We start from the raw sequence: 17085 nt of genomic DNA, 5'->3' as shown, positions 1-17085 counted from the left end.
ATCAAGTAAAATTCAAACAGAAATTCACTAACACACTAACACATGACGTAAAGAAAAGGTTGCTGTGGCTGCATGTACTTAAATAAGTGACTGAACCACACAGCTAACATCACCAATTAACCCTTACATACTGTTCAGGGTCTAATTTAACCCATTTTCTACATTTGAGAGAAGAAAAAAAACTGACATTTGACGACTTATCTTCATGTGAGCCAGAATATACCTAAAATGGAAATATTTTACAACTTTCTAAAAATGTTTTTGTGCAGCTGATGCACAAAATTGCACACAAAAATGATGTAGTGAGACTAATTACGAGGGGATATTGAGAAAAGCCTGAATATGAACAGGATGTTAGGGTTAAGGAAACATTAAAGGAGAATGCTATCTTTATTCTACTGTATATGTTTGTTTTCGTTTGGTGCTGTAGAGCACTGGTTCCCAACATGGGGGTCCTGATCCACACTAGGGGTCACCAAAGCTTCATTCTTCTATGAATTCTTAAAAATAAAAAAGTCTCAGCATTTAATTATTTTTTGTGAAGAAAACACCTACATTTAAATGCTACATTTAAAGTTTATATTCATCCCGATGACCAGCACAAAGTTATAGGTCTTGGGTGCCTGGGCTGTGTGGCTGTCTATTCAATTACTACTATTTATTTCATATATGTGCTGCAGTGTGAAGGGCTGGGTAAAGGCAACTATAGCTCAATGGATAGAACGACGCTTCCTCAGGAAATCATATTGTTGTCTTGAAGATGCAGCACATATCTGCTGCCAGGGGCAGTTGATTAGTACAATGATGATATGATTACATTGGACTGATGGTATTCCAACCAACGGTCACATTTTAAATGATCACATCGTGTAGTAATTGATGTGACACAACAGTTTACATTTCAAGAATAAAAAATGAAGCACTACTTCTGCTAAAAAGAAAGTTGGAAAAGAGCCTATGCTAATGGAAGATTAATGAGTGGTGGTAACCTGTATGAGGGTGTGTTTTTACTAGTTTTTAGACAGCAATGGAGGTCTGTGGCACAGATGAGAAAACTATGAGAGACTTCACAGGAAGTACTTGTTAGAAAGATTATTTCATTCTTGGTTTTGGTCTTTTCATGGGATTAGTTGACACTAAGAAGAATAATGATCCTCTCTTTATACTTTATTGTGGCCCGGTGTGATTGGATGATAAAGTAGCAGTGGAGTCACAGAAGGTAACTGTGGCTTTAGCTGTTCCTGTTGCACACGTCAAGGTGTAAAGCATCATCAATCAGAGCTCTGCCTTGTGTCTGCCAGTTGGGAAATTCATTATACCGCCTACCTTTTAAATGGACGGATTTGTATCGAACCTTCCTGATGTATAGAGCACCAAATGGCCTCATGCAATGAAATAAAGTGCGCACGCACACACACACACACACACACACACACACACACACACACACACACACACACACACACACACACACACACACACACACACACACACACACACACACACACACACACACACACAAATAGAGGATGGGGTGGAGGGAACAGAGAGATAGATGGCTTCTTTTATTTCTCTCCAGTGGCTGAGAATCTAAATCACAATTGGACAAACAAAGAGTTAAAAGCAGACACACACGTACACACACACGGACACACACGGACACACACACGGACACACACACACACACACACAAGCATAGGGAGAGTCATTAAGACTGGTGTGGTGGACCTTCAGGTCAGAGTGTTCATCACGATGATGTGTGAGTAACAAACAGCGCACTGGGAACCTTTAAAACTATTAAGCACCAACACACACACATGCACACAGACATATAGACACAGCATATTTTGGGAGGATTCAGCAGGCTGCTTCTTAGTGGATATACAATTAATGAATCCCAGTACAGACTAAATCTAACCAAAGCCTGATACAGCCTTTATCTTTGCTATGTACCAAAACTATTAAAACATATCAATGAGCTTCATCGTTGGACAGTGCTTGATGACATGTTCCTTCGTTAAAATGAACATGGGCACTGTATTTTGGGTCAATCCCAGATATATGTCCTGCTGTCAGAAATACTCACTAGAGCACCAAATATGTTTTAATCTGTAGCTGTAAATAGTCTCAAGCCAAACACACTATCTGCTCCTGTTTGAGTACTTTTGCTAGAACTGCAGGCGCCAGCTGTTCTAAGAAATTATTTAGGCTTTAAAAAAAAGAAAGAATACACCTGTGACCAATTTTAAAAGATTTACAGTTCTTCTTTAGTTGGATTGAAAAGGCTTAAAGCTGAGTGCCTCAGATGGAAAGTTTTTAAATGAACCGAAGTGTTGCTTCTGCTTGTTTCATTGGCGTTTATTTATTTATTTGACATTGTGTAGCATCTTTACTGAACCTTCAAGACTTGTTTGTTATCTGTTTGTCCTTCATGAGTGTAAAATACTTTTCCGTCAGTCTCTGGTTTGAATAAAATTGAAATTGAAATGTTCAAACATTTTGGCATTTATACTATGATATTCTGGCAGCATATCTAAATAAACATGTTAAAAGTGGTTAAAACAAGGAGTGCCATGGTGGCTGAGTGGTTAAGGCTAATGCCACATAATGGCAGCATCCCTGGTTTGAGTCTGGCAAGGAACCTTTGCTGCAGGTCATTCCCCTCTCTCTCTCTCCCTGTTTCCTATTGGCCTCTATGCCACATACTGTCTAATAAAAGCAAAAGAGCCCAGAATAAATCTTTAAGAAAAAAAAAAGAAGGTCAAAACATGTGTGTGTGTTTGTGTGTCTCTCTCTGTGTGTGTGTGTGTGTGTGTGTGTATAGGTGAGTGCACATGTGTCTTTCTCATCTTAGCCCACACTGAGGTTTTGGTGAGCTGCCTCCAAATGCTGTATCAGTGAATGAGTCAGGAGCTGTCACACAGGCTTATGTCAAGTGTCACAAGCAGCCTATGATCTCATCATGGAGAAACCAACGCAACAGCCCCTACACACACACACACACACACACACACACACACACACACACACACACACGCGCACACACACACACACACACACACACACACACACACACACACACACACACACACACACACACACACACACACACACACACACACATCCACAGTGTTTGAATAGCTGTTGTTCTGTTTTACTGTGAATTTTTGCATATCATGTTGTATATGTTGTATTTTAGTATGTTGTGATTTTTGTGCGCCTGCTACCTTGTCCAGGTTTCTCTTGGAAAAGAGATTTTTGATCTCAATGGGACTTCCTGGAAAAACGAAGGTAAAATAAAAAATGAATCACACTTACCGACTTGAAGAGGTATTTAATTTGTTTTATGTATTATTGTTAAAAGCTGTGAACAAACCCAGGCCACAGGAGACGTAGGTTAGATTACATCACTCCATCTAAGGTCTGTTCTTTCCCGTTTCATTTAGTCTTATTTTCAACATTCTCTTTTCGGCATCTGCTCACTAAATATCTCCATTTGCTTTCCTCTGTCTTTTCACCCTCTCAGTCTGTGTTTGTTCATCTCTCTCAGTGACTCCCAGCCAGTGTTTTGTGTAAAAGAATGTTAATTCAGATTGATTATGCCGCAAACCTCAACCTTAATGATATTTGCCCTCCAGGTTGTGATGACAGAGCATATTAGCTCTGGACAACATGTTCAAATGGGACAGAGGAACGCAGTGATAGACAAAAGACCAGATACAACTTTTCATGAATTAATATAAAGGTATACGTATATGTCATGTAATTCTATTTGGTCATTTCACACAGAACCTCCTTCTGGAAAACAAGACAAAGTAACTGTACTTTAGGGGGTAAGACACCAATTATGAAGTGGTTATGTCTGGTTAGAGATCGGATAAAGGCAAAAATGCCAAAACTTAAAAAAATTACTTTAATTTAATGGGGTGACAAAGCATTCAGATTTAATAGCTAATAATAATCATCATCATCATCATCACCATCATCATCACCATCATCATCATCATCATCATCATCATCATCATCATCATCATCATAAAGCTATTACATAATCTGCATTGCAATAGATTATTCAGAAATGTTAAAAAGGAAAAAAAATGGAGCGGATGTAACATAGCAAGGCACTCATACTATCAATAAATATGAGCTTAAAACATTTTCTATAATTACAAGACATTAAATGACTAAAACCACTGCTCACATTTCCTCTGAAAGAAAATCTGTGATATTTGAGAGATATACAGATGACTAAAACGTCCATTGAAATAGACACACACAAGTTTATCTCATTCAGAATAGAAGAGCACACAATTAATCAATTAACAATTATTTGTCACATTTAATTGCTGTAGGTGTATTTCATTCCATGAGATTTTACTCAAACACATCCGAATCTCTCTGATCACCAATGAGAGTAGTTTAAATAATAATACACTTAAACAAGATGCAACGCAAGTAGGCGATTTTCAGCAGCTGCAGCAGACGCAGCAATTAAGGTCTCTGAAAGTACACCAAGAAACCACCTCACCCGTACTGAGGAACAAAAATCGATTACAACAACGACTGGCCTAAAAAAGGAATAATTATTGATGGTAAGGTTTTGCTACATGCAGACAATGTGCTTCATTATATTTAAGAGCTACAAAATCTCTGCCAAAGATCTTACAACTACTGACTGAGATTCTGTCAAATGTCAGGCTATCAGTGCAGGAAAGTGAATTGATGCCAAATTCTTTTACACAGTGAAACACAGTAGCTTCCATATAAATGTAAATACCTTGAAAAATGAATAACTTGTCCCTAAATTTCTTTCCAATTTCATCAGAATGCAAACGAGACATAAACCATTACAATTTGCTCCAACTACCACTAACATGATGAATGTTTAGATAAATCGTATGCCAGTCCTGTCATCACAGGAAACAGGATTTACCTACAAAACCTCAACAGGTTGGTGAGTAGTGGGATGAATTAGCTTGACTCTGTTCTACGCTCTTTGTTCTGTTTCTATCAGTTTGCCCCCTTTCATACATACAACTGCACACACCTTCAGTAACATTGACATGGTGGATAATTTGAGATTGTGACTATAACTACGTCATACTGCTGTTGTGCTTCTCTAATTCTGTGTGCTTAAGGTCATGTATGTGTGTGCCTCTGTCAGTGTATGTGTAATAAGTAGTGAGTATAAGTAATGAACACATACACACACATACTTAGCCCTAACCCCTAACCTAATCTTAACATAACCCTAAACTAATCTTAACTTTAAACCAAAGAATTTAAAAATATTTTTACACCTGTACCTGAACTCAACTTTCATGAGATATCAGAGCCAAGACGTCTCCTTGAGTGTGACTTGGTCAGACAGAATAACAAATGGACTACATCAAGCAAAAGATTAAGAAAAATGTTGTATTTCTCTGTATGGTCCTTTCTGTAATGTTGTCAGACACTAACAATTTGAGTCTGTCAGTGGCAAAAACATTGATGGACGTATATTGACGGTACACTATTGCCCCGAAGGATTACATTGAAGCCCATTTTGTGACTGAAGAATGGACCAATTCCAAAAATTGTTGTCCCCACTAATCACTTAGACACAAAAAGATGGGAAAATAAGGTCCAGGTTATTAATACTGAAGGTTCCCTTTAGGGGGACTTGCTTTTTGTCCCAAGGAGGGAGGCAAGTTTTCAAAATGAATGTGTAAACAGATCTTCGTCCCCACAACATGAGGAATACCTGGACAGGCACACACACATACACACACACAAGCACGCACACGCACGCACGCACGCACACACACACGCACGCACGCACACACACACACACAGTGGTAGCATCTATCAGTAGACATTTGCCTCACAAAGGTCAGGGTGGCCTGAGGGCTCCTGCAACCAGAGCCACAGCAAGGCATTATGGGACACAGCGAATGGGGATGTGTGCATGTTAGTCTGCCTGTGTGTTTTATCTCATGTGTCATGTGGTGTAGTTTCTCCTAGTGGGCCCATGATGCTGCTGCTGTCACTTATGTCCAAACATGCACATGTGAATGTGTGCACTCGCTGTTGTGTGCTATTTTTTCTTACGAAGGATATAAACCGTGACATCATGATAAAGTTCAGAGTATATTTAGAAAACCACAGAAGAGAGAGACAAATTTGTAGTACGCTTAATAATAAAATACTTAATACTTAGTGTTAACAATAATAGTAACTGTATCATGTACAGACCTGTCTTGTTTGAATAGAGGCATTACAGAACATTTATATAACAAAGTACAATGTTTGAAAGCCAAGAAGCCGTCACTTTAACCGATAGATGAAGCTAACAATGTGTCTGAAAATGTCTCTTGAGATACACAGTTGCTGAAACACACATTTTAATATTATGTATGAAAACAGTAGAGCAGCACGTCCAAGGGCTAAAAGACGAGGTAGAGGAGAAACACTTTCACATTTCACTGACGCCTGACTAACTCTGTTCTGTTCTGTTCTTTGGAGTGCCAAACTACAAACACACTTTCATTATTTAGCTATACCTCACATCTTACTCTCTCTTTTTGCACGTCTTTGCCTCATTTTCACTCTCTTCAGTCTCTCCTTTGATCTCTTCTATCTCTACCTTTACTTTGGTCAGCCTGCTCTCTCTGCTATCTATTTTATTTAACTTCACTTACCTTGCCATTTCTCTCTACTTCATTTTATTACTCCTCTCATCATTCTTCTTCATTCTGGTGCAAAAAATGTATTTAAAACTCTTGGATGAAATCCAGGATAACTGTTGTACTAAAATAAAATAAACGCTAACATTTGCTGATACTGTTACATGTGAATGTCACATTAGAAATCAGTCCAGGTTAAGTGCTTTCTATGTAGAAGCAGTGCTGTTTTGATTTGTTACACAGCGGATCAAAGATGAGCAACACTCGTTAGCACACTTATGATTTCAAACGGAAGGTCAATATTGGCCTTGTTGGTCTCATGACGTGAGAATAATAAGGTATGCATGCTAAACAGTGAAAATATTCCACTACGAATAAATAAACAGTGCCTCAAAACAAGGTTAAAAAGGAGACAAACACAAATAACAATGTGTGTGTCCAGGTGCCCCATACAATTATGACAAGCTGGTCATGAGGTGCCAGCTGTTTGTCCTTGATCTAACTCTCTCTCCGATGCACATACACAAGCGTTACAGGTCAAACACCATAAATCACTGCAAATCACAAGCTGAATTAACAGAAAACAATCAAGAGTGCTCTGATGTAATCTTTAGTCCGATTTTTTCGTCCTCCATGCTGGGTGACAAAATAGGTTTGTTTGGCTTTAACAGGATTGCTCATTATAACAATTTTCTGATCAAATTACTGCTGCAAAAATTATTCATGACTGTTTTCTGATCTGCCACAGTTAGAGTTAAGTTTTGGTAAGTTTTAAGTTTGGTTATGGTTGAGGAAAGATTGAGATTTTTGCAGAAAAAAAAAGAGGGCGAATCTGGGTGTTGCATCTCTCTCCCTAATTTCTCCACTGTTGCTATCTAAGATGAAATGCCCCATAATCTGTCCCTCATCAGTTAGTGTGTGGTCCAAAAGCTGCATGTGAGTGGCCTAACCAGCCACACACACACACACACACACACACACACACACACACACACACACACACACACACACACACACACACACACACACACACACACACACACAAACACATACATTGAGAATATAAAGCGTTTTGTCAACTAGAAATCAGAGAAGAAGAGGAGGGAGTGAGCAAGGGAAAGGAAAGGAAGTTGAAAAGCAGAGCAAATTGGACTGCTTGTTTCCTCAGAGCGCCTCTGACAGCTCAGTGTGGGTGACTGTGCCTCTTCCTCTCTCTCTATCTCTCTCTCTCTCTCTCCCCGTGTCTCTACCTCTCTTGCTCTCTCTGATTACCTCTTTCTAGGCGGAGGAGAGAGAAGCTGGGAAAAGAGAGAGAGAGAGAGAGGGGAAGAAGCTAGTTTCCACGGTGATGGCTGATGAAAGAGAACAAGACAGGTTCTGCTTGGTTGCACACCTCTTCTCTTCCTTTTCTCTTCTCTGCCTCCCCCTTTTTTCCTCAGTCTGTTCTTTCTCAAATGCCCATATCGCCCTCTCTCTTTTTCCAGAAACACGTCTCTGTTTCAAATTTTTCTCATCGCCAATTCTTTACTCTGCCTCCTTTTTTACTTTCTCATTTCAAAAACATCCATTCATCCCTTTCCAATCTCCCTTCATCTTCTCTTGTCTCTTATCATATTATACATTACATTATACACTCTTGTTTAGGAATTCTTCTACACTATACAGTCAATAGTATGTGAACACATACATTAAAATGCTGCAAGCAGACTCACTCTTCTTATTATTCTGTTTTTTGGAACCATTGACTAAAGTACACAAGCCCCTCATTCCTTTTTCTTTCTTCCCATCCTTTCTATAACCCTTCTTTTACTGCAAAACTTGCCTCTTCACATTCACAGTTTCCGTCCTTTTGCCCTCCATCTATCTCCAAATCCCTGCCAGGTGTGGTCAAATATTCTTTCCCGGTGCTTCATCTTCTTCTACTCCATCCATCTGGCTCTCCTGCCGTTTCTCACTTCATCATTTAACTCCCAAGGCTCAATCAAACTTTTCATCTCTTGCTTTATCTCCTCCCCCCCATCTCCTCCTTTCCCTTCCCTCGATACATATTTTTTGGCTAAATGTCCCTCGGCTCTGTCTAAGACTTACCCTCCCTCTTTTACTGCATTTATTTTACATACTTTTCCAACCTGTGTAACAACTCTTCCCCCCCTTTATCATTTTCTTAACAGGCCTAGTTGAACATTATCCATCTTCACCCATCTCACCACCATCCTCCCCTTCCTCTTTGCCATTATCACCTTTTTCAGTTTCTCCATTCATCCTTTGCACGCCGTCTCTCTCTGCTCACTCTGTCTCTCTGTTAATAGGGGATTGATCATTACCCACATGTGGCTACGCAGCTTCTGTCTTTAGTCTCCCTTTTTCCATCTTTTCTTTCATCCTTCCCTGTCTTTCTACCTCCTGCACAGAGAAATAACGGCGTGCATTAAACCAAAGATGGATATTTGGAGATGGAGGGACAAATATAAACTAAAATGCATAAACACTGTTGTAAAGCTGCAACAAAAGATTATTTTCAGTATTGATTCATTTTAAGATTATTTATTTGATTAACTGGTTAATAGTTTTGGCCAATAAAACATTTTAAAAAGTCATTACAATTTGCAAGAGCCCAAATGTGCTCTTTGTGTCTGAGCAACAGTCCAAAACCCAAAGATATTCAATTTACTGCTAACTACTGATGTTAGACAATTGATTGATTGACTAATTGTTGCAGCTATAAACTGTTGTATCCAATAAATATGGGTGTATGAGACTGTAAAACTCAGTTTGAGCTGTCGCTTCAGTCTTTTTTCATGCCTTCTTCCTCTTTTCTTTGCTCTCAATCCCCAGTGACCCTTATTATCCCACTCTATTCGTATTCTACTATACTTCTCCCCATCTTTATCCTCCTAGCTCTCTCTTTATTCTCAGGTGATCATTCAGACATTTCCTCTCTCTCTCTCTATCTATTACCTATCTCTCCCCTTCTTTTGCCCCCTCTATCTTTACGTTGGCCCCTCTCTGTCAGGTGATTGTTTTTATCCCAGACACGGTCAACACCCCACATCTTTAATTAATGCCAATCTCCCTATGCTGCGACCTCCTTTTTTCGCTCTGTCCTTCACTCCCTACCTCCCCTCCCTCCTTCTTTCTTCACTCTCTCCGTCGTCCCTCGGCTACCTGGGGGATCATTTTTGTCCCTGTCTCTTTTTAAAACCCTCTCCCTTCTCTCTCTCCCTCTCTCTTTCCAGGCGATCATTTAGATCCCTGGCGTGGTAAAACACTCCGCAGAGATTCACCTGAAACAGAGGCCATGCACAGCTCATCCATCACTTTCCACCCTCCGCCCCTCTCCCCTGCTTCATTCATGCACGTTTCAAGCCTCTCTCCATTCATGCTCTGTCTCCCTCCTCTATCTGAACCCATCATTCCTTCTCTTGCTCGTTCCCAGCGCCTTTCCAGTGCTCATTTATCACATGACACCTCGGTACACCTGCACAAGATACACAACATTCACTGCATGTAGGAGATCCCATGCTGACCACACACACACTGTTGATTTAGAGGAACCACACAGATATTATCAGGATATATTAAAGCCTCTACAGCTGATATAGACCCCCATTTACACCTCAACATGTGATTGGTATCTGGATAACGATCATGGGTCTTTGCACTTACATTTGGTATCAATAAATGTTCTTGTTACGTTGATTCTGCTCGCATTTCGATTGAATCTCAAAGTGCAAGTTAGGCAAGCAAAGCTTACCAGCAAACATGGCACATCCCAGGTGAATCAAAATTATGCCGCTGTGTAGGCTCTAAGTATCACAATGGATCTACCAGAAGCAAAGATATTGTCTTTTGTACTAGTCTATGCATCCTTCTTACTTCTTCGACCGCCAACAGTTGGGTCACAAATTCGGGTGTGAGGTGAGAATCGGACTAGAGGTCTGTTAACCTCAATTCTTCTTCTCTTCTAACTCCACGCCCCTATATATATATATATAATTTTTTTTTTCATTTTCAAACTTGTAGTCTTCAGCCCCAAACATCACTTGAGGCAATTGATCAGATTCTGCACCGCTCCCTCTGAAGCCACAAATGGTTTTATACATTTATACATACATTTTTCCCCATTGCAGTAGTACTCCCCAAGACCTGTGAACAGACTTTGATGTGTGAAGTGCACTTATCTTTTAACATAATCCTATCAGTTAGATACATAATGACTTTTCACATCTTATAAGAATTGCAGATAAAATATATGATTTTTAACTGAAGTTTCAGAAATTCACTATAGACAACGTTACACCGCTTCTGTCTGGTGTTTCAGAGACCTCAGCTGTAAAACACACTTCAGTACAATGAATTCTTTATATGCACTATATCTGTGAATGGTGTTACTTTTTACACAATCTCTCCAATCTCCCCAATAAGTCTATTTGGATTTTATAACCTCCCTGTTGGACCTCTCTGGGGACTAACTGACGAGAATCATACTGTAACATGTAGGATACAATAATATAGCGACATTTCTGTGTCTGAGCAGTAAATGCCAAATAAAAGGAATTTAAAGTATATTGTTCATGCATAGCCCACGCAACCTATAGAACATTAAATATTTCATTATTTGATGTGAACAAGGCTAACAAGGCTTACCTCTTAGATACATCTCTACATTTTGGGTTTTAATTCAGATCAGAGTAAAGAAAGAAGAAAATCAATATTTGAAAGAATATATTTATATGTATTTTACAGTTATAGTATTACTTTTACACATTCAGCTGCGGCGTCTAAACCACGACGAAGTAAAACCAATTTCAACAAAACACTAAATGTACAAACTGCATTTATACTTGGCTAAGATCCCGTGACAATGTGAGCCAATCATTATATAAACATGCTTTTAGCTTTATCCAGGTTAAGATATTCTGATACAGGCCGCAGGTGTAAATGGGGTCACAAGCTATCATGGGACACAAAATGCCCAATTACACCACTAAAAAAAAAAAAAAAAAGTCACCTTTAGCTCATGCATGAATGATGTTTTTTCTTTTTGATAAAAGGCTTTTTTCTCTCTATCCTCATATTGTCTGTGGAAGAAAGTGTGTAAAATGTACTGCAGTATGTATGCATCACTGCTCTATACATTTAAGAACACTAGTGCATACATGATGTTACTCTACCCCCCTCTCTCGTTCTGTCGCTCATTCACTCACTCTCTGATGTACAAGCCACATGTACACCAGTAGGAGACATCCATTTCCTGTCAGTTTATGAGGCGTTTATGAATTATAAAACCGTGACAACGAGGGACCCGGGAATGAGGGGAGAGGGGATGAGATGGGCATAAAAGGGAAAGAGATAAGAGAACTTATTCACTTTAGTTGTGTGTTCGTCTTTGTGTGTGTTTGTGTGAGTGAGTGAGTGAGTGTGTGTGTGCATCTGCATGTTTTTGTGTCTGTCGCATGTGAGCCTGTGAGCGTGTGTGCATGCACTGACATTGTGCTGACACTGTGTTCACTTGGTGTACTGCTCCCACAGCTGTGCTTATTTGGTGGCTTGGGAATATCAAACACATCCTCATAATTAAACAACCACGTAGGTCGTTTGTACCATGCACTCCTGAATGACCCAAAGGAGCATTTTCAGAACGGACCATTGGAGCATAATATGCGGCTTCAAAGCCGTTACAAATCACAGTTAGAAAATAATTATGTTTTATAATGTACTAACACTGTGGTTAAGGTTTGGTTAGGTTTAGGCACAAAAATCTCTTGATTAGAGTTAGGCATGGTCTAGGTTAAAATGATCATTTGATACATGGTTTCTACTTCCTTAAAGTTATGCAACCTTTGTCATCATGGCAAACATCCTCTTTTTGCCAACTAATTATCAAGCCATCCATCCAACCCGCCTCCTCCTTTTAGATCTATACTGTTGTTTTTCTTGTGAGGATAGGCTGGAATATCCTAGAATTTGTCAATTTATTCATCCAATTACAAGCGTGTGTGTGTGTCAATATGTATGTAAATGAGTGTGTGTTCAGTAAAGCCTCATACCTGCACCATCTGGCCCTGTAATAGCCTTCTATGCCCCCCAGAATGAGATAGTTTTGTCTGGCCGCATCAGTAACACACACACACACACACACACACACACACACACACACACACACACACACACACACACACACACACACACACGCACACACACACACACACACACACACACACACACACACACACACACACACACACACACACACTTTTTCTTGAGGCAATGTAAAATCTCTTTGATGGTAATTGAAAAACAAAGTTTAGTTGTCCTTCTGCAGAGAATTTTCAGAGGATCAAAGTCAAATTATCTAAAGGAAGTTGTAATGTGTCAATCACAGTGAAGCAGGCAAAAAAAAATACAGTGATGTCCAAACAGGTAAAAGTTTATATCTCTCAGTCTTAAAGAAGTAATCCATTATAATAAGTCTTGTTTGTTGTCTTAAAATCAGATGAGAGGATTACGATCATTTCATCTAAGTGAGTTCAGTCACAAGATTAGTCCAAGGCAAGTTTAGCCTCTCTTAGCATTAAGAACAGAAGCAGTGGGAAACAGTTAGCCAAAGATGAAATATACACCTTCAAACTGCTCCAAAAAGTTTTATTTGTTAAGTATGAAACCACAAACATGCAAAAGAAATAAGATTCAATCAAAGAGAGAGAGAACTTCACCATGATGCATTCTGTGTGCTGTACCGAGCCCAGCCTTTGTTGGTCAATAGCACCAATGCATGAACAAATTGCTCATTAAATCACAGTGTTTTTTATGGATGTGTTAAATACACAAGGGACAACCGAAAAGGAGATGCCGTTGTGCTGAGCTAAACTAAACATGTCATTGGAGGTACCTCTGTACTGAACACACAAAGATTAAACCGATTTTAATCCTCTCATCTCACTTTCTTGATTGAAAACCCAAAACATATTTAAAATAGACACAATGTGGCAAGACCGTGTGTCACCTTTACATTCCCAAGCAAACCACTGATCCTATCATGAGTTTCGTAGCTACGTTGTTGTAGAAATATTTGGTTTTCCACAGTGTTGCTATTGTGGGATTTATTAACATGATACTGCAACCAAGTGATCCATGGGCTTGACTGGAACTCCATTTTTACAACAAGTGATTTGAACTCACTCTGACATAACCCCCCCCCCCCCCCACACACACATGTTAAAATTAATTTATAGCATCTCTACTTCATATGAGACTCCACAGGGAAGGCAACAGTAAAGGTGGAAAGAAACAGACGACAACATGCAGCCAAGGTCAATGCCTAGACTAACATCTATGATTCATACACACACTTATGTTGCAACCTCAACATAGGTGTGTGTCATCCAACAGTGGTGCACCACCAAATTGCCCCAGAAACACATTTACCAATCCCTGTTGTCCCTATTTTTATTACATGATCACTTTGTTTAGTGCTTTCTTTCACTTTCTCATTGCAACATTTGGAGCTACATAAACTGTTATCAAGAGCGCTTTGATTGCTCTCCAATGAAAGTAACCTCAAATGGAAAATAGTGACTATTTTATTTATCTTATCTGCTTGTGTTATCCTTGCCCTCTTCTCTCCTCTTCTCTTCTCTCAGCCTCTCTTGAAGCTGCTCTCTTCACCTGATGCACTTTTAAAAACAACTATTCTTATTTAATCCACTTTTCTTATCCTCCTGATGGCTAAAATAAGGATTGGGAATGAGATGACATCATAAATCAGAGAGCTGATCCAAAACTGTAGTTGAAGTAGAGTACAGAGTGTAACAGACAGGGGATGTGTCTGAAGCAGTGCAATCTGAGCTGCTGGAGAAAGCACAAGTTAATGGGGCATTCACTACTGTTATAGGTTTCATAACTTGTAAAACATTGGACTAGACTCTTTTTTGGGGATTTAATGTTTTATCATCTCATTTAAATAATTTTAAAAAATGCAAAATAAGGACCTATAGACCAAGTAAGTGCCAGAGGTTGTGTAAAATCTCAAACAACAGAAGTTACTCTACTGAGCTGACTACAGAATATATTTCAGCAGTCAAAACAACAAAACTGCACTAATGTTACATTCTTACTACACATGAAGATACTTGTGTGACATTCCTTCTGATTGGTGGAGCTAACAGCAGATCTTAAGTTTTACATCAGAAATACAGCTAATGCAGCAGGAAGAAGCAACAACCACCGCACCTGTGTGATCATGGATGGGACTGCTTTCAAATTCAGTTCACACTTCATTCAGACTGAAAAGAAATCAAGCACCAGATTCTTTATATTCTCAATGGATAATGCTCAACTGGGGCAAAAAATAGCCTATTATGATCACATCTATATCAATTAAATCAAGCTATGATTTGGATAGGGTTGGAGAAACTGACCCCTTCAAGCTTCAACTCTCACTATGGTGGTTCCCGAACCCTCTACAGTCACTTTACAGGTTTTGCCCAGTTTTGTGTTTTCTGACTCCTAAAGACAAGATAACAAGATGGCTTCAAAAGAACAAATTCCTAACAGTTCAGTGTGCTCGAGTCCTGGCAACAGTGTGCAGATCCAGGTACTTGTTAGTGGTGCAGCTGACTGGCTAATATCACTGCCAGCTGTCTCCGTTTGTGCCTGTTAGTGCTTTATTTGTAGCTTCAGCTATGCAGTGTGATGACAACCAAACAAAAGCAGAACACTGCTCTGCTCTATTCTGTGGCAGAGGAAAGGATGCAAGGGTGAACTCAGGAAAGGACGGGTTTCTGAAGAACTGAGTTACAGGGATTATGGGATGTTGTCACAAACACACACACAGACACAGACACACACAGACACATTGAGCACACCAATACTCCTCTAGTGTTAGATAGACAGAGGCAGACAGTAGGAGAGACAGGATGTGTGTGTTAGACAGGGACAGAGAAGACTAACACACACACACAGGGAAAGAGACAGACAGAGATGCAGACAACTAGAGACACATGCACACGCACATAGACACACACACACACACACACACACACACACACACACACACACACACACACACACACACACCGACCGACAGCCAGTCACTCAGACTGATCACGTACCTTCCAGACAGCAGGTTCGCCAGAGGCCGGAGTGCGTCATCACCTCCTCGTTCTTGCGGCTTGTGTCGTTGTCGCCGCTGTTCTTCGTGCGGCAGACCCCGCGCGAGTACAGCCAGTAGTCGGTACCGACGGCGATGGTCATGAGGCTGAAGGCGGCGAACGCGCCCACCGTCGTCACGAGCATCTGGACGCCGCGGTCACACATCAGCATCTTCATATAGGCGGCTCCTGTTTGGCTTAATCTTTTCCTTCCTCCTCTCTTTTGGATTCACCCCCTTTTTATTTCCTTTATATCCCGCGAGACTTGGAGAGTCAGAATGAATGGTTCAACAGACAGGCACTCAAAAAAAGAAAAAGAGAAATATAGAGGTACAGGTGGTGATTTTAGAAGTATGACGCGAAAGAGGAAGAAGTACTTGACTGCCTTGTCCGTTGAGTTGACAAGAGGCTCGTGGCAAAGGGCGGGAAGGTGGGAGGGCTGCACGTCACTTTCTCGTGCATCAAAAAGCGGTTTTCACCACAAACACCATCAGCACCCACCCACACACACACACACACACATCCACACACACGCACACAAACAGACACAGACGCACACTCACCGGAGGTTCAACGACCACCGGTTGTCCCCGACTACCTGACACTGCCCTCACTCAGTCAGAGCAGTCGGTGTAACGGCGATGCCACATCCTCTGTCTCCTCTCCTCCTTTATTCCGTTTGTTGGTCCCGGGGTTAAGCAGGGCGAGCTGCGTTACAGCTGCGTTATACACCAGTAAACAGAGATCTTTTTCTCCCTCCTCTTCTTCGCTCCGTTTCCTCTCTATCCTTCCTTCCTTTCCTCCTTCCTTCCTTGGTCGCCTCCTATCTTCTCAACTTCTGCTGCCGCTTTTTCTCAAACAGCTCCCTCGTTAAACCATTAACAGCCGAGGTCTTCGCGGGGGGACTCCATCTTTAAAACAAAAAAAAGGGTGTTAGTTAATTTTCTACACCGCACAGCAGAAGTCACTAAAACATCACTGATGAGGCGGCTTGCCCCTCACTCACTGCTGACAGAAGACGGGTTACCTTCCTTTGACAATCTCTCGCCAATATGAGGTGGCAGCGGATTAATTCTTGTTTTATGTATTCGGTTTCCTGCTGAATTACTGAATGAATGAACCCATGAATAATGCCCATACGTCAGCTATGAAGAGAGTGGACGATGACCGAGATCCGTCGTGTGTTTTCCACTCCAGCTGTTGACTCACTGACATGTTTTTTCCTCCTGCTCTTCTTCGATGTCCAGAGTATAGACTACGGAGACTCG

The 17085-nt window shown here is 40.5% G+C and overlaps 1 protein-coding gene across 1 annotated transcript in view; it reads right to left on the bottom strand.

Moving 5' to 3' along the window:
* Positions 1-15995, bottom strand: part of cacng3b (calcium channel, voltage-dependent, gamma subunit 3b) — a 23323-nt gene extending 7328 nt beyond the window's left edge. Inside the window, exon 1 of the mRNA XM_062438986.1 lies at positions 15779-15995. Within this exon, the coding sequence (XP_062294970.1) occupies positions 15779-15995 (217 nt within the window). The remainder of the gene's footprint in view (positions 1-15778) is intronic.
* Positions 15996-17085: the final 1090 nt, after the last annotated feature.

This window comes from Scomber scombrus, chromosome 18 (genome assembly GCF_963691925.1).
Source record: "Scomber scombrus chromosome 18, fScoSco1.1, whole genome shotgun sequence".
Lineage (NCBI taxonomy): Eukaryota > Metazoa > Chordata > Actinopteri > Scombriformes > Scombridae > Scomber > Scomber scombrus.
This window is presented reverse-complemented; position numbering and strand designations above follow the sequence as displayed.